The sequence below is a fragment of the Pygocentrus nattereri genome, chromosome 1, assembly GCF_015220715.1.
Source record: "Pygocentrus nattereri isolate fPygNat1 chromosome 1, fPygNat1.pri, whole genome shotgun sequence".
In the NCBI taxonomy this organism is placed as follows: Eukaryota; Metazoa; Chordata; class Actinopteri; order Characiformes; family Serrasalmidae; genus Pygocentrus; species Pygocentrus nattereri.
In genome coordinates this window covers 28576229-28598507 of record NC_051211.1, presented here as the reverse complement: position 1 = coordinate 28598507, position 22279 = coordinate 28576229, and the positions used below count along the sequence as shown (strand labels likewise).

At 38.9% G+C, this 22279-nt stretch overlaps 1 protein-coding gene across 1 annotated transcript; it reads left to right on the top strand.

Moving 5' to 3' along the window:
- Positions 1 to 16: 16 nt before the first annotated feature.
- LOC108435112 (GEN1 Holliday junction 5' flap endonuclease) lies at positions 17 to 22228 on the top strand. Its single transcript, XM_017710701.2, has 14 exons — positions 17 to 236; positions 1970 to 2157; positions 2789 to 2993; positions 3545 to 3721; positions 6958 to 7068; positions 7191 to 7264; positions 8108 to 8193; positions 12212 to 12362; positions 12697 to 12733; positions 12835 to 12915; positions 14745 to 14875; positions 15017 to 15078; positions 16215 to 16364; positions 20618 to 22228. Exons 2-14 carry the CDS (start codon positions 1997 to 1999, stop codon positions 21874 to 21876), a joined length of 2685 nt encoding a protein of 894 aa, XP_017566190.1. The 5' UTR covers positions 17 to 236; positions 1970 to 1996; the 3' UTR covers positions 21877 to 22228.
- The last annotated feature ends 51 nt before the right edge of the window (positions 22229 to 22279 follow it).

The following is a 22279-nucleotide window of genomic DNA, read 5'->3' as shown; positions in this document are numbered from 1 at the left end:
AGTGTTGGCAGTTTAGCTGCCGTTAGTGCGTTAAAAGTTCGTGTAATCAGCTCATTCTTTCGTTGTGGTTAATGTAGCGGGGCGTGTGTAAAGCTTTCTGCAGGTGATGTTATGAACGTCTAAACTACGATAGAGGTAATCAGACAGAGCATCGCGCGCTATCTACGGTTAACGCAGTGCTTTTGTCAGAACACCAGCGGACTGTGGTTGGATATCTAACCTGTCTGTCTGTCCGGGTAGGTGTGTTTTTGTCATTAATCCTCTCTGTGAAAATGAGAAGCTGTAACACACTCTTGATAATCCAGCCTAATTTGGTGACGTTATGCTCGTCTGGGTTCATACTGGACTTCTACCCGCGCAGCGCTGCCAAACCCATAAATGACTTTACTCCGGAATAATAATCCGTGTCTGGGCTCATTTCTGTTATAGCTGTGAATGTCAGCTGTCTGACCAGCTGGTTTTCAAGGTTCTGAATACCGAGAGAGCCCCAGTTTTCCTCGCAGGACGCCTGTCTGTTTATGTTCCAGCACCTGGTCTTAAGTCTGCAGGTAGTGGCGTTCAGCAATTCCCTGCCGTGAAGCAGAGAAAACATCGACAGGCCTGTTTCTGTTATAACGCCAATACACTGTGGAACTGAATCCCACTTTTTATCACGTAGTGAAATTTGGCAGACATGTTTAAGAAACATCTCTTTCATGTAGCGTTTGACTCTGAGTGACTCTGAGCAGAGCTGATTAGCTTAATATGCTTTTATCTAAGACTTTCTTCCATTTATTTACCACCTGTTTGCACTTTGAGCTGCCACTTGTATGAAAAGTGATCTATGGATAAAGTTCATGAAATTTAAACGAGTTACCATAAAATGTTATCTGACGGTTCGGTTTACTCAGTGCTGCTCTCAGCAAGTCAGTGCGCCAAGTTCGAAGGTGAAACTTAGTTCATAAGCCCCGTGACGTCTCAGCGAATACTCTCACTGCTGTCGTTGATTTACGGTTGTTTGACTTAACTCAAACCTCTCAATTGACATTTTGTTTGTCACTGTGTAGTATAACTGTAAAATTTGACAACTACAGAAAATGATTGCAGTCTTCTTAAATAATTGAGATTATATTCTTCTTCTTTTTATAGTTGCGTAGTGTATAACACTGTTGATCTTTTATGGTATTGTGGAGGGCTTTCTTTGCGGACTAGCTTGTCCTCAGATGGGTGAGCTAAAACGTTTGTATTTGCTTCTTTCTAAAAGGACAGTGAAACCATCTAGAGGCAGAGTTTAATAGTGTACTGCTACAAAATAAAATCAAACCCCCCCCCCCACAGTAAATGCAGCTTTTTTCTGTGATTATTTATCAAATAGGAGAGGCCAACCTGCAAGAAAACAGGGTTTCAAAATGCAGTTTAAAAGTCAGACATGATTTTATATCTTTCAGTGCTATTACAGCTGACCCTTATTATCATGTGACGGTATCACTGAAGAACAAACAAACCTCTCATAGACTAAATTACATTGTCTGAGGCTTGATGTATCCGGAAAACACTTAATACAGTGGTTTCCAGTCTTATCCTTAGAACTGACACCTGGGTCTGTATACGTAAAAATTCTCAGAGTAAGTGTGCTGATCTACGATCTGTTCCTGTCATGTCATAGTAAATAAAATCCTACATAAGCTTGAATATAGGCCCTGGATCAACAGTTTGAGTTGCTTGTTAATGGTGAATGTGTAATTGGGATGTCTTACCTGTTTAAAAAAAAAAAATCTAACAATGCCAAAGAATTTTGGACCATTCATCAGGAAATGTTCACACAATGTACATGAACGTTTGTGTTTCTAAATAGTGTAGAAATAAATTAATAACTGGAAAAAAATTACAAGTTGATTTAAGGGTTTGACATGAAAGTGATTAATATTTATGTATATGTATATGGTTTTGCTTAAACTTTCTGTGTTTGTTTATTTATTTATCCCCCCAGACCGGGTTACCTGTTTGCTGGTCAGTCATGGGAGTGACTGAGCTGTGGTCAATTCTGGCTCCAGTGCGAGAGTCTGTGCCATTGTACAGTCTCACAGGGAAAACTTTGGCTGTGGATTTGAGTCTTTGGATCTGCGAAGCCCAACATGTCCAAGCCATGATGGGCAAAGTCACAAAACCTCATCTGCGGTAAGAAAAAGGAATTTGTTCAGACAAAGGGCTCTGTCTCCAAATACTATTCAAGTGTAAAGGCAGGGAACTTGTTGAATTTTTTTTCGGATTTGAGTTTTAATTAGCTTGACAGCAACTTCTTTTTTGAGTATTGTTAATATTTCTATCATTAGCATTATTGTAATTGGCTCTAACTTGATGCAGTTGACTCTCCATCTTTGGAGCCATACATGCATCCGATTGATCTGTAGGCCATTCAGTTGTTTAAAAGCCCCTATCCTAGATTTTTCTTGCATTAGTTTTTTTCCCCTGAGGTCCATTTATAACATTTGTGTGGTTTTATAGACCAAAAACACTCATTCATTTTTTAGTGACCATTTTTCAACCACTCTTTAGCCCTTAAAACTAAGCAGGTTATGCCTTTTTAGACTGATACAATGACCTCTGTTAGCTATCCTGTATTGTGCCTCATTTACATACTACATCTCACTTTTAATTCCAGAAAACTGAAAAGAGTTAATTTTTTCATGATACAGGCCCTTTAAAAGTATTAATGTAACTTCTAGGTCCTGTATTGTGTGTGTGTGTGTGTGTGTGTGTGTGTACGTGCGCAGTATTTTTGCTTAATTTGCGTTTTGCTGTTTTGCAGCAATTTGTTTTTCCGCACGTCTTCTCTTCTTCGAATGGGTGTGAAGCTTGTGTTTGTTATGGAGGGAGAAGCTCCCAAGATCAAAGCAGAAACTATGAGGAAGAGGACAGAGATGGTGTTCCATGGCCGCAAAACCAAGAGTTACCCTAAACCAGTGACGGACAAAAACACAAGCAGGGGGCGCTTTAAGGCTGTCCTTAGACAGGTAAAGCTAAGAGTGTATTCTGTTTCAACCCCTATTAGTTCTCTGTGTGTACAGGATCAACTGTATAATTGCTAACTCTGTCATACACAGAGTTGCCAATTCATTACATCTATCCTGTATCTACACGCAGTTGGCAGTTTTATTAGAAATGCCTGCCATACTTATGCATTTTGTACAGTTATTGACTATAACCCATCTGTTACTGTGGACTCCTAGCTTTGGTGTAGTCACACCAGCACTACATATGAGACCACTGCCACTGGATTGCTTTGGTTCCTGGTAGTCCTGTCTTATTAATGCATAGCAAACTCACTGAGTATGTTATTAATATTCATGTCTTGGGTTGGAATTGATTTAAGTCTAAGATTATTTTTCTTATCTGAAACATCGGTAAGTTGCTAACATTCAATCTCTCTCTCTCTCTCTCTCTCTCTCTCTCTCTCTCTCTCTCTCTCTCTCTCTCTCTCTCTCTCTCTCTCTCTCTCTCTCTCTCTCTCTCTCTCTCTCTCTCTCTCTCTCTCTCTCTCTCTCTCTCTCTCTCTCTCTCTCAGTGTGCTGAGATGTTAGACTGTCTGGGTGTACCGTGGGTAGCTGCAGCGGGTGAAGCAGAGGCCATGTGTGCTTTCTTGGATGCACAGGGCTTGGTGGATGGTTGCATAACTAGTGATGGAGATGCATTCCTGTATGGAGCTCAGACTGTTTACAGGAACTTCAATATGAGCACAAAGGTAGTTGCCTAATATTCTGATACATTTACAACTGTGATTCCTAGCTCCAGTTTTGGAATGCCCTGTCCTGTGTGGACCAGAATTGGAATCCGCTCATTTAAGAGATACAGAGAGTCACAGTACTTATATTCAGAGTTTTCTCCCATCACAAACACAAAAGTTCACTTACTTTTAATCACATAATGAGCAAGTACTTGGAGGAAACGGGAAATCAGAAAATTATCATGCTGTATTTTTCTCAGTTTCTTTTACTGTACTTGTGTCAAGACAAGTCAAAAATCAAAATAGACCGTTTTGTACCCATGCTGAAAGATGCAAGATGGACTAAGACATTCCTTTGCAGTCTATAGATTACTCTGTACTTGATCATTTTTCAGTTATTTTTGGCTAGGCAAATTTGACTTCTAATCATTTTAATCATAATTTTATTTAACAATATTGTACTTGATTGTGGTTTAGACTACTGGACCCATTGCCTAATAACTATATTTATTAGTTGTTCATCGTTCATTCTCTGTGTTGAGTTGTCACAACCCCCTCTTCTCTATCTTTTCTTTTTACTCCATTTTCTATGCTCTTTAGCTAGTATGTTCTCTCCCTGGGTTATTATAAATAACTAAAACTATTACTACAACCCTAATTCCCAAAAAGTTGGGACACTGTGTAAAATGTAAATAAATGTAAATAAAACAGAATACAATGATTTGCAATTCTCAGACCCATATTTTATTCACAATAGAACATAGAACATATATCAGATGTGGAAAGTGAGACATTGTTTTTCATAAAATGGTAAATTAATTCATTTAGAACTTAATGGCAGCAACACATCTCAAAAAACTGTGACAGGGCCATGAAAAAATTGGAAATATGTCAAAAAGATCCAGAAACGGCGTCATCTTCTCCGGGACAAAGAATCAAAATTCGAAATTCTTTTTGGAAACCACAGATGCCGTGACTCGAGGAGAAGGACCATCCAGTTTGTTATCAGCGCACAGTTCAAAAGCCTGCATCTCTGATGGAATGGTCTTGGATTAGTGCCTAAGGCGTGGGCGGCTTTCATATCTGGAAAGGCACAATCAATGCTAAACAGTATATAGAGGTTTTAGAACAACATATCCAGACAATGTCTCTTTTAGGGAAGGCCTTACATATTTCAGCAAGACAATGAAACCATATTCTGCATAGATCACAACAACATGGCTTTGGAGAAAAAGAGTCTGGGTGCTGAACTGGCCTGTCTGCAGTCCAGACCCATCACACATAGAAAACATTTGGTGCATCATGAAATGAAAAATCTGGCAAAGAAGACCCAGGACTGTTGAGCAGCTAGAATCCTACATTAGACAAGAATGGGACAACATTCCTCTCCCAGATCTCCAGCAATTGGTCCCCTCACTTCCCAGACTTTTACAGACTGTTGTTAAAAGAAGAGGGGATGCTACACAATGGTAGACATGGCCCTGTCCCAACTTTTTTGGAATGTGTTACTGCCATCAGGTTCTAAAAGTGTTTTTCATGAAATTGTAAAATGTCTTACTTTCCACACCCGATATGTGTTCTATGTTTTATCGTAAATAAAATATGGGTCAATGAGATTTGTTAATCATTCTGTTTTGGTGTACATTTATTTACATTCTCCACAGCATTTTGGAACTGGGCTTGTAAAATGAAAAATGAAAACCTGCACTGCTTGTTAACTGTAATAAAAATAAAAACCAAACTTTTCAAAAACTCAAAAACTGAAACTTTTCTCAGTGTATGAATGAGAGTTTAGTAGTGGAACTTTTCTGTGCTCAGCCGTCTTTAAGGAAAGCTGGAGCCGAACAAACTAAATATAAAAAAATAAACATGAAAAAAAAGTAACGAAAATTTAAAAATTATAATAACTTTGGTTTGGCACAAAGAAGCTGTCAGCCCAAGTTCTGCTTAGAACATTTGCATTTACTTTCCAAAACACATTTGATTAATTGTTGTCTGAATGAAAGTTCGGTCATAAATAATAAATCTGTGACTATGAAGTTCATGACACATTTTTAATGACTTTTGGCAGTTTAAATGCAGGATCTGAAATTGATGCCTACTGTGCAGGAGGAGGTTGTAAAAAGATATTAGAGTACTTCCAGCTTGCAATTTCTACTGTCTGAAATGTCATTAAGAAATGACAATGAAGGGAACTGTGAAAAAATGGGTTATTTCAGAACAGAGGTCACAGCAGGAGGTAATTTCGGCTTTTAATTTTCATTTGAAACAGGACTGAAACATCCCTGGCTCAGCCATCCAGCTAAGGTGGCTTACGTTAGCGTGCTTTGTATGTCTCGTTATCTGTGCTTATTTGTGGTACCAGTATAATAGGTCAAAGAATTTCAACCACTACTAGTCTGAAGTATGCAAAACAACATCTAGATATGATTAAAAAAAAAGACTTTACCAGCTGTTAAGCACGGGGGTGGATGTTTTGGGGTTATGTGACCGTCAGTAGCACAGGAAACATTGCGTCTATAGGTGGAAGACTAGATTTTAGCTAATTTTGAGCTGAAAACAGGCTGACTTCTACAACACTGACCCAAACCGTACATCAAATGGGACTGTTCTTAAGTGCTGACTTGGTGGATGTCAACTTTTGCACATACCACAATTACTACTTTAGATTTTCCATTCTTTGAAGTAAAACAGATATAAAGTAATAATGCATTAACATTTTCAGATTTTTAAAATATTTTTTTGTTTGTTTTATTATTTTTTTAATAGTTTGCTGCAGATGTTTGATGTATTACTTATCTCTTTAAAAATCACCAAAATATGTAATTTGGCTTAAGGTGTCCAAATTTTTGTGTACAACTGTATGTTTATGTACTGAATATATTACCTTATGAGTTATTCATCCTGTAGTTCAGTGAATGTACTGACTGTCAACCCACATTAGAGACTTGTATGTGGGGCCATCCTTCAGTTCCTCCACGTTCCCATGGCTACAGGACCTATATATTTGTTTTATAGTAGTTACAGAAGTATAAAATAAAGAATAAGCTTGTAGTTTAAGGGTAAAATTTGATCTGTTGTTCACTTCTCTATCCTAAAGATTCCAAGTCATGTGTCCATTAGTTTTGTCCAGCTACAGAGTTCTTAGAGAAGGCTCGTTATTCCTTCAGACTAGCTTTGTATTTTTAATGGTGGATTTATCATCAGTTTCTCTTTTTTGGTTTCTAATCCAAACATTCTCCACATCTTCCCAGGACCCTCAGATAGACTGCTATAAAATGTCTAGAGTGGAGAATGAGCTGCACCTGAAACGTGAGACTCTTGTGGGCTTGGCTGTGCTCCTTGGCTGCGATTACATTCCTAAGGTATGTCTTCAACTACATGTGTGTTTTTTTTTGTTTTTTTTTCTTGGATGGATACATGCTGAGTGATAACCACTTATGAGAGAAAAGTATGAAAGCCAAGTGCTTCTTTTCTGCTCCTCTAGGGTGTTGCAGGTGTTGGGAAAGAGCAAACTCTTAAGTTGATACAGAGTCTGAATGGACAAACTCTTCTTCAAAAGTAGGTATTTCAGGTCAGGTTGTTAATCAATGGAATCTAGTGAGCTAGTTGATATTTTGGAAACAAGACGGCTGCCTGCACAAAGCAGATGGTTGTGTTTAGATCATGCTCAACTGCAGACTTGTGGGAAAGCAGATACACATGCACACCTAAAGCCACAGTTAAATAACCCGAGTTTTACCTCGATGATAGCCACGATTTACAATCGGTCAGTCAATCCTGGCTGTAGTTTGCAGATTTTGGGGCAATCAGAGTTAATGGCTGGGACAAACTTGTGTTTGAGGGGCACAGAGGCACAATTACTTGCCCGCCAGGCCTGTTGGAGTATGTCAATTACATTTGATTTCATTTGGAAACTGGACTGGAAACTCGATGTAATTTGGAAGTAATCTATATTGGAAAAAGTATTTTCCCTGTTAAAGTATTGTAAAATGTAATCGTCAGTTTTGAGTTACACGCATGCAAATAAACCATACATAAACTGTATATTAACACTGCATATATTACTGTAATTTTGCATACCATAATTGTAAAAAACTTATTTACTTATTTAACAGGTTTTATATGGCATCTCTGCTGCTAGATTTTTACTATTTTTAAGGTACCCAGTCTTTTCATAATGTGTTAGGAGTATGCTGTAAGTAATGTAGTGTATCCAAGTAGGTGTGATTGTACTATAAAGTTTTCTTATCTTGGAAAATTTAGGAGAACGATCATCTGTAGAGTTCAGAATTTCTCTCATTAATCATCATAAAGCTTGACCGATTTTATAGTGAACAGAAGAAGTCCAATAAAATAATGACCCAGCAATTTTGATTTACATTGTCCTTTGTAAATGTAAAGGTTCACTGAGTGGAAGAGAGATGGTTCGGATACTCTGGAAGTTGCTGTGAAGAAGGTCAGCCACTGTCTGGTGTGTCGTCACCCTGGTCAGTATATGAGTGTTATGGATTCATTTTTGGTTTATGGTATTTTCAGTATTATATGAAAAAGCATAACTGGCATTATTATAGCAGCATGATCATCACATTTTAATGTAATGCAGGACTGTGCAAAACCTGATTAAGGTGTGAAAGACAGAAATGCGGAAGGTCAGATGGTTGTAGATTTTGCAAAGAGAATGGAAATGGCTGTGGTGAACACGTATTTTCAGAAGAGGGAAGAACACAGGGTGACATACAAGAGTGGAGGGAGGTGCACACAGGTGGATTATATCCTTAGCAGGAGATGCCACCTAAACGAGATTGGAGATTGTAAAGTGGTACCAGGGGAAAGTGTAGCAAGGCAGCATAGGGTGGTTGTCTGTAGAATGAGATTAGAAACAAAGAAGAGGAAGAGAGTGAAGACAGAGCCAAAGATTAGATGGTGGAAGCTGAAGGAGGAGAATGGTTGCAGGCAGTTCAGGGAAAAATTGCAACAGGCCCTTGGGGGCAGTGAGGAGCTACCTCAGGACTGGGAATAATAAGGTGGTGAGAGAAACTGGCAAGGATGTGATGGGTGTTTCATCTGGTCAGAGGAAAGAAGACAAGGAAAGTTGGTGGTGGAATGAGGAAGTCAGAAGGAGAGTATTCAGAAGAAGAAGGCAGCTAAGAAAAAGTGGGATAACCATAGAGATGAAGGAAGTAGGCAGGAGTACTGTGAGGCTAGTCGCATAGCGAAAAGAATGGTGGCAAAGGCAAAGGCTCAGGCCTATGATGAGCTGTATGAGAGGCTGGACAGTAAAGAAGGAGTAAAGGACTTGTATCGTTTGGCTAAACAGAGAGATAGAGCTGGGAAGGATGTAAAGCAGTTTAGGCTGATAAAGGATAGAGAGGGAAATGTACTAGTGAGTGGACTGAGAGTGTTGAGATAATGGAAGGAGTACTTTGAAGAACTAATGAATGAGGAAAACGAGAGAGAGAGGAGGACAACGGGGGGAGAGATAGTGGATCAGGAAGTGCAGAGAATTAGTAAGGTGTAAGTGAGGGCAGGTTTAAAAAGGATGAAGAATGGAAAGGCAGTTGGTCCAGATGACATACCTGTGGAGGTATGGAGATGTTTAGGAGAGAATGCAGTGGACTTTTTAGCCAGGTTGTTTAACAAAATCCTGGAGAGTGAGAGGATGCCTGATGAGTGGAGAAGCAGTGTACTGGTCCCCATTTTTAAGAACAAGGGTGATGTGCAGAGCTGCAGTAACTACAGAGGTATAAAGTTGATGAGCCACACCATGAAGGTATGGGAAAGAGTTGTTGAAGCAAGGCTAAGGTGAGAGGTTCAGATCAGTGAGCAGCAGTTTGGTTTCATGCCCAGAAAGAGAACCACAGATGCAATTTTTGTGTTGAGAGTGTTGGTAGAGAAGTACAGAGAAGGTCAGAAGGAGCTACATTGTGTCTTTGTGGATCTAGAGAAGGCATATGATAGGGTGCCAAGAGAGGAACTGTGGTACTGTATGAGGAAGTCAGGTGTAGCTGAAAAGTATGTTCGAGTGGTGCAGGACATGTATGAGGATAGTGAGACAGTGGTGAGGTGTGCAGTTGGAGTGACAAATGGTTTCAAGGTGAAGGTGGGGTTACATCAGGGATCAGCTTTGAGCCCCTTCTTGTTTGCAATGGTGATGGAAAGGTTGACAGATGACGTCAGGCAGGAGGCTCCATGGACCATGATGTTTGCAGATGACATTGTAATCCGTGGTGAGAGTAGATAGCAGGTGGAAGAGAATCTGGAGAGGTGGAGGTTTGCACTGGAGAGGAGAGGAATGAAGGTCAGTAGAGACAAGATGGAATACATGTGTGTGAATGAGAGGGAGGCAGGTGGAAAGGTGAAGATGCAAGGAGTAGAGGTTGTAAAGGTGGATGACTTCAAATATCTTGGGTCAACCATCCAGAGCAATGGACAGTGCAAAAAAGAGGTGAGGAAGAGGGTGCAGGCAGGATGGAGTCGGTGGAGACAGATGTCAGGGCTGATGTGTGACAGAAGGATAGCAGCAAGAGTGAAAGGGAAGGTTTACAAGACAGTAGTGCGTCCTGCTATGATGTATGGTTTGTAGACTGTGCCTCTGTCTAAAAGACAGGAGGCTGAGCTGGAGGTGGCGGAGATGAAGATGCTGAGATTTTCGTTGGGAGTGACAAGGATGGACAAGATTAGAAATGAGCAGATCAGAGGGACAGTGAAGGTGGAGCAGTTTGGAGATAAAGCCAGAGAGGCCAGGTTGAGATGGTTTGGACATGTGTTGAGGAGGAATAGTGGATATATTGGGCAAAGAATGTTGGAGCTGGAGCTGCCGGGTAGAAGGAGAAGAGGTAGACCTCAGAGAAGGTTTATGGATGTAGTGAAGGTGGGCATGGAGATGGTTGGTGTAAAAGTAGAGGAGGCAGTGATCCGCTGTGGCGACCCCTAAAAGGAGCACCCGAAAGAAGAAGATTTAAATGGCTCCCATTTTATTAACAGGGTTAGGGTTAGGATTAGTACCTGGGTTAGGCTTAGGACTTTTGAGTTGATTTGTGGTTGAGGTTAGGGTTTCATCTAGGTTTAGTGTTTGGTAAATTAAAGTAAATATAATACTTAATTAGCATCACTCTCTTAACATAAATGTAAGTTAAATGCAAGCTAAGCATCTACGAGACATTTACAGAGGGTTCTCCAAAAAATAAAATGATGTGAAGTAATTTATCTCTGCAGTAAGCAATGAAGTCCAGCATTTTCAGTTACTATCCAAAGCCTGCTTTAGCTAAACAGGACCTTAATGAATGAATGATGTGTGCCTCTGATCGCATTTAAGAAATCCATGCAGTGGAATGCAACTGGAGTGCAGCAAGAAGTCAGGAACCCAACCTGCCTTCTTTTAACTGTATACACCGATCAGGCATAACATTCTGACCACCTCCTTGTTTCTGCGCTCGTTGTCCATTTTATCAGCTCCACTTACTGTATAGCTGCACTTTGTAGTTCTACAGTTTCAGACTGTAGTGCATCTGTTTCTCTGATACTTTGTTAGCCCCCTTTTACCCTGTTCTTCAGTTGTCAGGACCCCAATGGACCCTCACAGAGCAAGTATTGTTTGGGTGGTGGATCATTCTCACCACTACAGTGACACTGACATGGTGGTGGTGGAGTGTTAGTGTGTTGTTGAACTGGTCTGAGTGAATCAGACACAGCACTGTTGCTGGAGTTTTTAAACACCTCAGTTTATTCTCTGCTGGACTGAGAATAGTCCACTACTCAAATATATCCAGCCAACAGTGTCCTGTGGGTAGCGTCCTGTGACCACTGATGAAGGACTAGAGGACGACCAACACAAACTGTGCAGCAGCAGATGAGCTATCGTCTCTGACTTTACATCTATAGGGTGGACTGACAAGGTAGGAGTGTCTAATGGAGTGGACAGTGAGTGGACAGTGTTTAAAAACTCCAGCAGTACTACTGTGTCTCATCCTCTTGTACTAGCACAACACACATTAACACACCACCACGCAAGTCTCACTGCAGTGCTGAAAATGATCCACCACCCAAATAGAGCTTGCTCTGTGAGGGTCTATGGGGGTCTTGACCATTGAAGAACAGGGTAAAATGGGGCTAACAAAGTATGCAGAGAAACAGATGGATTACAGACTGTAACTGTAGAACTACATAGTGCATCTATACAGTAAGTGGAGCTGATAAAATGAACAATGAGCATAGAAACAATAATGTTATGCCTGATCGGTGTACATATTAACAACTTATTAAACAAATAATTGTTGTTACATTTTACTGTATTTATGTTTGTTGTATGTATTTGTTATTCTGATGTTTTATAATGTTTTACAGACAGGAACCAAGATCAGTTTATTTTAACTATTTCAAGGCTTTTGCACAGCACTGTATTGACATCAGATGGTTGCACATACTTTAAAAACAAGATTTTTTTTGTAACATGATTTTGTAGCTTGTTTCCTTATGCATTGATTTTCTTTCTTCTGCCTGCGCTAGGTTCTGCTAAATCTCATGAGCGTAGTGGCTGTGTGTTCTGTGACAGTAAGCAGTTCTGCCAGCCTCACGACTATGACTCTCAGTGTCCATGTGATTGGCACTGCACTGAGCATGCTCGCCAGGTCTCCTCTATTGAAAGTAACATTAAAAAGTGAGTTAGCATTGCAATGTACAAATATCTGATCTCATGTCCAAAAATCTATGTAAAAAGACAAGCATTAAAAGTGAAGTATTTAAAAGTAACCAAAACATTCCACTGTTATTAGTACTATTACAAACTTGCTTAAGAATATACATCCACACACACACTTCTTCTAAGCCGCTTCTCCTTTTGGGGGTGCTGGAGCCTATCCCAGCAGTCATTGGGCAGAAGGCAGGATGCACCCTGGACAGGTCGCCAGTCCATCGCAGGGTGCTTAAGAATAAATATTAATTATGGTGTTTTCAATCTTTAGAATTCTAACAATTACTGTTTCTTTTCACAGGAAAACACTTGCATGTGATAAGTTCCCTTTCTCAGAGGTGAGTCTATCAGTATGATCCAGTATAGTGTAGCCTAAAACTAATTTGATTTAGACTATGTGGTCTGTACAACTTACTGTGAAATTCATCTTGACTTTCAGATCATCAGTGAATTTTTGGTTCCAAAGGACAAAGCTGTTCATAGTTTTAAGTGGAGGAAACCCAACCTTCTCCTCATGCAGGTACCAGGCTCTACAGACTTTGTTGTGTTCTAGGCCACTTAATGCCTTCTACAGATATGGTTCTAATCTAGATTACTTCTTAATTTCCTCTCCAAAACACTTTTGTGGGTGCTGATATTTAATGTGTTGGCATTACAAAAAGCCTTATATGTTAAGGTTGCCCAGAGTGAGGCTCGTGGGCCAAAGCTGACCCACAGATATGTTTGATTTTGGTCTGCTAAAAGTTGCCTCATCACTCACTCAACTTCTGTTTTTTATTTATTGTTTTAACAGTTTTGTAAAGAAACAGTCTAATGTAACAAACTAAAATTACAAAAGAAAATCAATATCCTTGCTACATAATCATCTCTAAACAAAACATGAGACAACACAGCTACTGGTTATGAGCTAATGACAGAAATGGACAGCAATCATACAAACAGGCAAGAAGAGATGTAATGAATACTTTTGTAGAGAATTTAAAGACAAAACATTTGTTTGCTTGCTTCATATGTATAGAAACCATTACAGAATTTAAATGTTGTCAACAGTATACTAATCGTGTGTGAAGATGTAAAGCTAAGAAGCTTTTTTGGGTTTTTTTTTTTTTTTTTTTTTTACCTTTTGGCCCATCACAAATATTACTTTGGCCCTCAAAGTATGTTTGACCCCACAAAGTTTGGGCACCATTGCATATATCGATTTAAAATTTACAAGCAGTCAGGGTAAATGTGAGGGTAAAAGAGTTTCCTAAATTTCTCAGAGACAACATTATTAAACAACAAAAAAAAATATAGAGCTATAGCAAATACCTTTAACATCCCTGTCACTACAATTGGTTTGATGATATGAAAATAGAAATTTCATGGAACCACAACTAATCATTCCAGACAAGTAAGCCTTGTGAGATTTCACAACACAATCTCAGACTCATGTTCATTCGAAAAGAGCTGCAGGATGATCTGAGAGCAGCAGGAAGGGCAGTTACACAGAGAGTGATAAGCAATGGACTACACCACGATCCCTTCCACTCGAACACCTCACACAAAAATCCTTTGCTTAAAAAAGAAGCACGGAGATATGTGGCAAAAATGTGCACACATACATATAGACAAATCAGAACTCTCTTGGAACAATGTACTCTGGTCAAACAAAACAAACAAAACAGATGGAGAAAGAAGGGTTGCGCACATGTTCCCAAGTACAACATACACGCAGTTCACTGTGTATGGAGGTGGAAGCACCATGACCTAGGGCCACTTGTGTGCAAGACAGGGCTATTACATAATCGAAGGGCACATAAATAGACTGATGTACAGTGAGAGAGGAAAATTAAATATCATCGGCCAAGAAACCGAATCCTCAAAGAACACTGAAGTTTCAGTAGGACAGGGACCCCAAACATGTAGCCAAAATGACTCAAGACTGGTTTCTAAAAAAGGTGAAGGTGTTTGCATGGCCAAGCCAGTCTTCACTCTTGATTCTTATTGACAATTCATGATGGAGTCTATCAGAAGGGAAGCTTGCAATCTTTGGAAATTTAAGATTGTTAAGATAGTGGAATAGGCCAAAATTAAAAAACAATGCTGCAAAAAGCTAACTAGTAACGTACTAAATTGTGGTTTATGTTTTGAAACTGTGATTTGTACACATAACTTTGTTAATGAATAGCCTACATACTTTTTGTTCATATATGTTCAAAGTCAAAAGACTAGGAGGGAATATATGCACTGGAAATATATTAAATAAGAAAAAAAAGTGTCTGAATGCAATATTTCTAAATATGCTCTATGATGGAGCTTCTACCCCAGTGTCTTGTATTTTTTTCTTTCATTTGTTATATCTGTTAGAAGTTTGCTCTGGACAAGATGGAGTGGCCTAAACACTACACCAGTGAGAAGGTCCTTGCATTGATGACTTACACCGAACTTATGAACAAAAGACATGGAACAGAAATTTCAGCGCAGATACAGCCCATTCGGTCTGCCTCTACTTTATGCTGCAATCTTTTTAAGAAGTTCACTTGTCATAAACGGCTAAATATTTCCTGAAATGAACTATTATTGTGTTGCTCCATGTCATTACATAGAGTCTCAGTAATCCGTGTAATTTGTCCAAACAGAATATACAAGCACTGCATAAGAAATGGCATCTCCTGCTTTGAAGTTCTGTGGAGGAAGCCAGGTGAGATTACACATTTCCTTTGTCTGTAATCTGGTTATTGTCTGAGAAGCATCTTTTCTAAATCATCGTTATGTCTGAGCTCTTAGAGGCATTTAATATTTGACTGCTTAAGTCATGGATTGTTGATGTGCATCATTTAAAGTACTGTTGTAGACCTGATTTTCACATTTTTAAATCCAGTCCATCCTTGTTTATTTTCAAGCAGAGCTGTTGTTCTGTAGCAGAAGAAGTGTGATGAATGTCACTGCTGGTCTTGTTAGTGTCTGGTTGTGAAGAGAGATGTGAGGAAGGTGTGGGTGGTGTGATTTGCGGGTCACAGGTGACGAAACAAATGCATCACCCTGAAGTGCTAAACTTGCTTCCTTTACACACCCTGAACTTTGAGAATCCCCTCCTCCATGCTTGTACAATAGCCCAGAAGTTGCGTATCAAAGATTTTTATAATGAGATGCTAAAAGATTAATGCCAATGAATGTTTTGGTTTCTCTTTGCTGAAAGAAAACACACAGCATTATATTATGTTAAATAAATTCTCCAGAATTTTTCATCTTTTTCTGCTGCATCTATAGAATATGATAAATTACAGTGAACAGTGCTTTCCCTGTAATAAACAGAAAACCTGTTGATTCAAATCTCACTAACTTGTTTCTAACATTTCTACCTTAAAATGCTAATTAATTTAGTATAATTAAATATTAATAGTTCTTTCTTAAGTTTCCTACTTTTGAAATTTGATCACTTCAAATAAAAGGCATCTGGATATTAATTTCATTTTAACTTAATGTTATACATCCTTAAAATCTACAGCTCTTCATCATCCTGGACACATCTACAGTTTCTTAATTATTTAGAGCTTCTTACAAATTAGTTTCATAAGTGTTTCATTAGTGTCAATGTGCTTTTGTACATGTATGTGTAACAAAATAGTTTTTATATTGTTGAAAAGTGAATTTTGAACAATATGATAAGATAATACTAGATGGCACTGGGATAATATGAGGAAAGGTTTTTGTCCCGAGAGCTATTTGTCTGTTTAGAACATTTTTGTTGCTTTCTTTTGAGAAATCATGACTTGAAGCATATTATTCTATTGTATATATTACACTGATATTTCAAACTGTTTTGTGGTGTTGCAGATCATTATGTATTTCCTGAAGACAGTCTTCAACAGGAGCCAGATGTTGTGAGGACAGTGGAAGAGGAGAACTTGTTCTCCATTGCATTCCCACACATCGTTCAACTTTTCAACAAGGAAACAGCAGAGGCTAAAGACAGCAAATCAAAGAGTATGTACTTTTCTGGTCCTTCATTCACACATTCATCAGTTCGCATTCAGCATTTTAATTTTAATGTCATTTTTAAAATGAAAATGCCCAAAAACACACATAGAATTCTGTGAATAAAGACCTGAGACACAATATTATTGTTTCTAAATGATAAACTACTGTAATGGATATAAATGACAGTGTACTGTAATAGGTTATTTGCATTTATTTTTTGTAAAGTTATCTGCATGAAGATTTGATCTCCACTTTTTAAATGTGATGAATTCTGCATATATATATGTCCCGTGGGACATACAACAGGTGCTTTTAGTTTTGTACTGAAGTCATTTTGAGACTGTGATTGCGATTATTTAATTTAATTTATATTGTCACTGTTGGAACACACCTATCTCTGATGTTGTACAGAAGAAACAGAGTTTTCAGAAGTGACGATATGTATGTTGGCTTTATGCATTGTCTTCAGCACCAGTTCCTTTATTCAGAATAAGTGTTGAATTTCTGTTAAAGACTTTTCACTCGCATATCACAAAATTCAATCCTCGACCACTAATTTTAGACAGTCATTTTTTCGTTGTATATTTGGAAAACAAGTTACATAAATGTTGCTCTCTCTCTCTCTTGCGCTCTCGCGCTCTCTCTCTCTCACTCTTGCGCTCTCTCGCTCTCTCTCTGTCTCTCTTGCGCTCTCTCGCTTTCTACCGATACACATGAACTTTTACTTTGTTTGATGTAATTTGGCTGATGGAAGTTGTGGCATTCCTGGGAAACTGTGACTCTGGGAGTTTTAGGGTGTTTTAAGTAGATGTGGTTTTCCTTCTCTGTAAATGCTGAGATCAAAGCTGTGGGTATAGATGTGACACTCTTTAGGCTTGGCTCGCTACTCTCTCACACTTACACAGTCAGATCCCAACAGTTCCCTCACACTCAAAACACTGTGATTAACATAAGGTGTGGCACCAGGGTTCATGCCCATTTATCCACATTCCACTGACCTGTCACTTTTTCCTCTCTATTTCATATTTAGAAGTATACACATGGCTTTAAAGAGAAACAATGTAATCTGATGTGTGTTTTATTTTGACAGTTGCGTGTTCCCTGCCTTATAACAAAAATGACCTGATAAAATGTGTAGTAACACACTGCATATTGTAACATATTGTAGCTGAACTGATCAAGCGTGCATTTTTAGTCAGTTTTGCTGGTTGCTTATTTAAGCATGCACAGTCACTGAAAGATGACTAGTCACTAGAAGCTAACTTAATCAACAAATTTTTATCAAAATTAATGAATGCTCTTTGTATTTCTATAAAGAGACTATAGCGCAGGGCTGCTCTGTTCCAGTACTGCAGGGCTGGAGTTCAGCACAGTTTGCTGATTTGCCTGCTGAAACACGCCTAATTCAATTAATCAGTTTTACCAGTTTTACCTTTAGTAGATGTGAGGTTTTGGCTGGAAACTGTGTTGAGCACTGAAGTATGTGGTTTTCATCTGAGCTATAATACTAAATAAAGACATGTCTAACAAGAAAAGCATTTTACAGTGCCATGTCTTTGATGGAAAAGGTATAATGAGAGTATAGCAAATGACTAATGAAAACTTGTATTGGCAAAGACCTTTACTAAATGCTTTCTTTAGCTGTTTTATGTTGCAGTTTCCCCATTGCACCATATAGAGTTGTTTCAGACAGTGCAAGTGTAAACCACTGCATTGCAGTGATACTGGTGTAAAGCCTCTGACATGGCTACCCTAAAAACTATTTTTTTCTATCCATTTCTTGTTGATTTACTCCTGTGTTGCATGTCCCAACCTCTCTGGAGTTGTAGATCATAGACACACACACTGGAATTGAACTAATAATCTACCATCAGTAATAGTTTTGTTCAGTGTTTACTTATAGTAGACATTATCAAGCGTGAGGAATCTTTTATCTATTATCCTAGAAATCATTTTCACTTGTTTTAGGGTTCTAAGGTGTAACCCTTCACTCATCTTTGTAGGATGCCCATGCCTGGGTGAAGCAGCCAGAGGGCTGGACCTCCAGTTGTCAGATTTAAGAGTGATGAATGTCAAAACCTTTAGAAATCCTTTTGTAACCTTTTCCTAATCTTAAAATTCTCTTATGAGCTTTATCATTTCTTCTGAGGTTCATCTTCAGTCTTAATGCACTTAAACAAAACTCGCTTAAGACCAAGTGCGTTAGGGCTGAAAGATTTATTGTTTAAGGTCAAAATAGCAGTTTAGGAGAGTGCAATTTTCAAAACATTATCAAAAATGTCCAAAATAAAATTTTTTATTTAATGAATTTAGCCTAATAACACAGAGCTTATGACCTGCATGTAGAGAAGTTGAATCAGTCAACCAAACCTCCATGTGTTGTGACATCCCAACTACAACTTACTGGCAGTCTGGCATACTACATTCAGGGATCAAGCCTCAAGCCAGAAAAAGGACTTTTTGGTCTTTGTTTGCCAAAGAAAAATCATAGTCCTGAACCTTAATTTATAAGAAATCTCACAGTTTGAATTGCAGTTGCAAAAAATTAGACACAATTAGATGTTTTCTCCAAATGATTAAGCCCTAATGTCAGTCACCCCTGAACTGATCGGAACAGATTTCTCCAGTTACCCTCTTTTAAAGAGATTTATTTAGCTTTTCCATCAATGACCTTAATTGTTTAAACAACTTGTTTGATCAAGAAATGCAGTGAAAATTGTGTATATTGTTTGTAAGCCAACCCATTCCCCAATTCAGTGTAAAGCTCAAACTCTTAATCTCTTAGAATGTATCCAGGGTTCATACGGGTGCTTGAAATCCTTGAAAATGCTTGAATTTTAATGTTGTATTTTCCAGGTTTGAAAAGTGCTGGAATTTTGGATAAAGTGCTTAAAAATGATTGGAGTTGTAGCTGTATTTCTCTCACAAAAAAAGGCCATCTGAATGAATATTTCAGTTATTAGCTGGAGAAATAAAATAAGTCGCAGTCGAAAATGAAAACTGCTCCACCTTGGCTCGCTTGCATGTCTGCGTCTGTGATCGTTATGGTGAATTTCAGCTCTTTTTTAGTGAACCATGATCATTTGGCTTGGCTCTCACAGAAATGCCGACTCTTTTCTCTACACTGTTGCGGCTTCATAGCAGAATTGGATTTTTACGGTAAAATAATCATTCTTTGCTGTAAAATAAAGCTATGCTGATTTGTTCTAACACAGAACGATCAGGTCTTAAGCGCTGGAGCTAATGTGTATCTGCTAATTCACCCTTTAACCCTGAAGGTTGGCGCACAGACCTCTGGTCACCGCAGCAACACAGACAAGTCTCTCTCAGCTAGTAGCTAACGAAAGGGCAAAGAGAAAAAAAAGATGAACATCGATAGTTTAGAGACTCACAGAATTATTTGCATTTCTAATCACTCCAGCTGGTTTCCTGATATACAGCTTTGTAAAAAGTTGAACATTAAGATAAGCAAGAAGCTGTTCTACTTTTGTTGAAAACTATCCTGCCAAAGATGCAAGAAGCACAGCTATAGCTGAGCCATAGGCTTAAAGCAAAGTAAGTCTACGTTTTATATTATATATGTTTTAGCTTGTTTTAGCACATGCTGAGTCATATTTACAGCCAAGATGTTAAAGTGGACATGAAATGTTGTGGCTCACAAGATGGTTTGATTTTTGTTGAACTGACAGATTGGCTCTTCTAAATGTTTGGGTTGTCGACCCCTGACTTAAAAGACCTGGCTCAAAGAGCTCGTTCGTGACCCAAATACCGCTAGCTAGTGTGTGACTGCGATCTGCCAGTCAGTTTTTTTTTTTTTTTTTTTTAAGTTGTAACTAGTCATTAATCCTATTCTGTTGATTTGCACAATACTGTAGAAGAAGGTTATAGAGCTGGTTGACTGCCTACTTCAAAGGTGAATGCTATTATTTTTGACATTTTCAGTACATAATTTATTCGAAGTGAAGTGATTTGTCAAGTGAATTTTTTTGGGCAATTATTTTATCCTGACTCAGTAATTTACTACAGCTATACAGTGCTGGAAAAGCTTGAAAATTGACCTTGAAAGTGCTTGAAAAGTTCTTGAATTTGACCTTGGAAAAGGTGTATGAACCCTGTGTATCAGTTCTCTGCAATGAAGTGTTTTATGAAAATGGACCCTACAATGTAGTATGTTATGCTAGTTTTAAGCAATATTATGGAAATAGAAATCTGGGCACTTTTAAGAAATATGTCTGTGTGCTTTAATTATCTGTCAACAGGAAAGAAGGCACCAAGGGCACAAAAAGAGAAGCTGCAAGATTCCCCTGAAGTAGTCTCTGATCTCTTTGCTCAGATGTCCCTGAAGACATCTACAGAACTTGAAGCCTCAGCATCTCCAGAGATGGTCTCACCCAGCATAATGACTCTAGAATCCACAACAGGCCAGTGCTCCACTGCTACACTTGATGTACAACAGCCCTCTCAAGTGTTCGCAAATCAACAGGAGATCCAGTCAGAGCTTCTGCCTTCCCCCTGTGATACAGGCACAAATTCTCAGGCTGAAATCTCCCCTTCTGTATCTGGTGTGCTTGATGAGCTGCACTTGAGCAGTATTGACTGGGCTGCTTCATCTTTCACTGCCTCCCCATCATCTCAGCCTCAGTGCTGTGTGGCTGATCTAAGACTAGTGAGAAAATCAGATGACGGAGCCAAAACAGCAGACTGTGGCTCAGCTACTGCTCTCAGGTCAGAAGATGGAGGATCAGCAGTTCCACAGGTTGATGTTCTCTCTGAATTTCCACTGAGGGAGAGGGTCATTATGAGGAACGTAATGAAGTCTGCTGACTCTTTGATTGAAGGAGAACACTCAACCACGACCAACGTTCACAATATTGATTTTGACATGATGAATGCTGACTTCACTAACACTTTCAACCCATCTTGCAAATTACTATCTAAGAATCGTGAAGTTCTTCTTAGCTCATCGAGTCAAAAATCGGAGCCTTGTACACTTAACCCCAGTGCTCCAGCTTCAAAGGAAAAAAATGTCTCCACAAAAGCACAGCAGCCCAAAGAGTGCCTCACTCATAAGGTGCGACCAAAATATACATTCGCTAAACCGAAACACACTTTAATCTCCTCAGTACTGCCTCAGAGAAGTTACTCTGCCTTCAGCTGTGAGAAATCACACAGTGGCACTGCCCAGATAAACCAACAGAGTTTCTCTAAAAGAGATGTTTGTATTAACCGGGGTTCTTCCAGTGAAGACAGTGATGCAGAGAATCACCTTGGAAAAGATGAAAAGAAAAACAAATTCAAAGCCAAGGCCAAGAGCAAACTGCATGTCGCTCAAAAAACTGTTCTAGCCCCTCACCCACAGCCCCTCAAACAGGACAGACTCAGCATGTTGCCCATAAAAGAGCAGCTAAATGTGGTACACCCCAACCAGGCTTCAGACTCTGAGGGAGATAATTCCAGTGATCTGATGGATAGCCCTCTGCCATTAGCAGAGAGGTTAAAACTTAAATTTATTAAGTAAAAAATGTGCATTTTCTGTAATTGTTGAGCCCAGAGCACACTGACCCAAAACCATGTTACAGACTCAAACGTCCAGTTGGTGTGTCACACCTGAGTGAGATTGGGAATCCGAATGATTTGCATTCACTCTGGTTCATTCCTTCCTCTTCTGGAACAGTATAAAGCCAAATGCCAGCAGCAGGATATTGGTGTTTTATTGGTGAGTGTTGGGTTAGTGTCCCATGATATTTAGTGAAGTTCTGTATTTTTTTTTATTATTATTTTAAATCCACAGTTTTCCTGAACTTTGGCTTTTTGGGTTTTTTCATATCACTAGGTGATATTAAACTCTCCAGTATTGCAATATATTTCACGCCCTTATATGTATTATACATTATATATAATATAGTATGTTTCACGTCATT

Coding starts and splice junctions, on each gene's coding strand:
- LOC108435112 (XM_017710701.2), top strand. CDS start 1,997: ATGGGAGTGACTGAGCTGTGGTCAATTCTGGCTCCAGTGCGAGAGTCT. Junction 2,158..2,788: donor GTCACAAAACCTCATCTGCG/GTAAGAAAAAGG, acceptor GCTGTTTTGCAG/CAATTTGTTTTTCCGCACGT. Junction 12,734..12,834: donor ATAAGTTCCCTTTCTCAGAG/GTGAGTCTATCA, acceptor CTTGACTTTCAG/ATCATCAGTGAATTTTTGGT.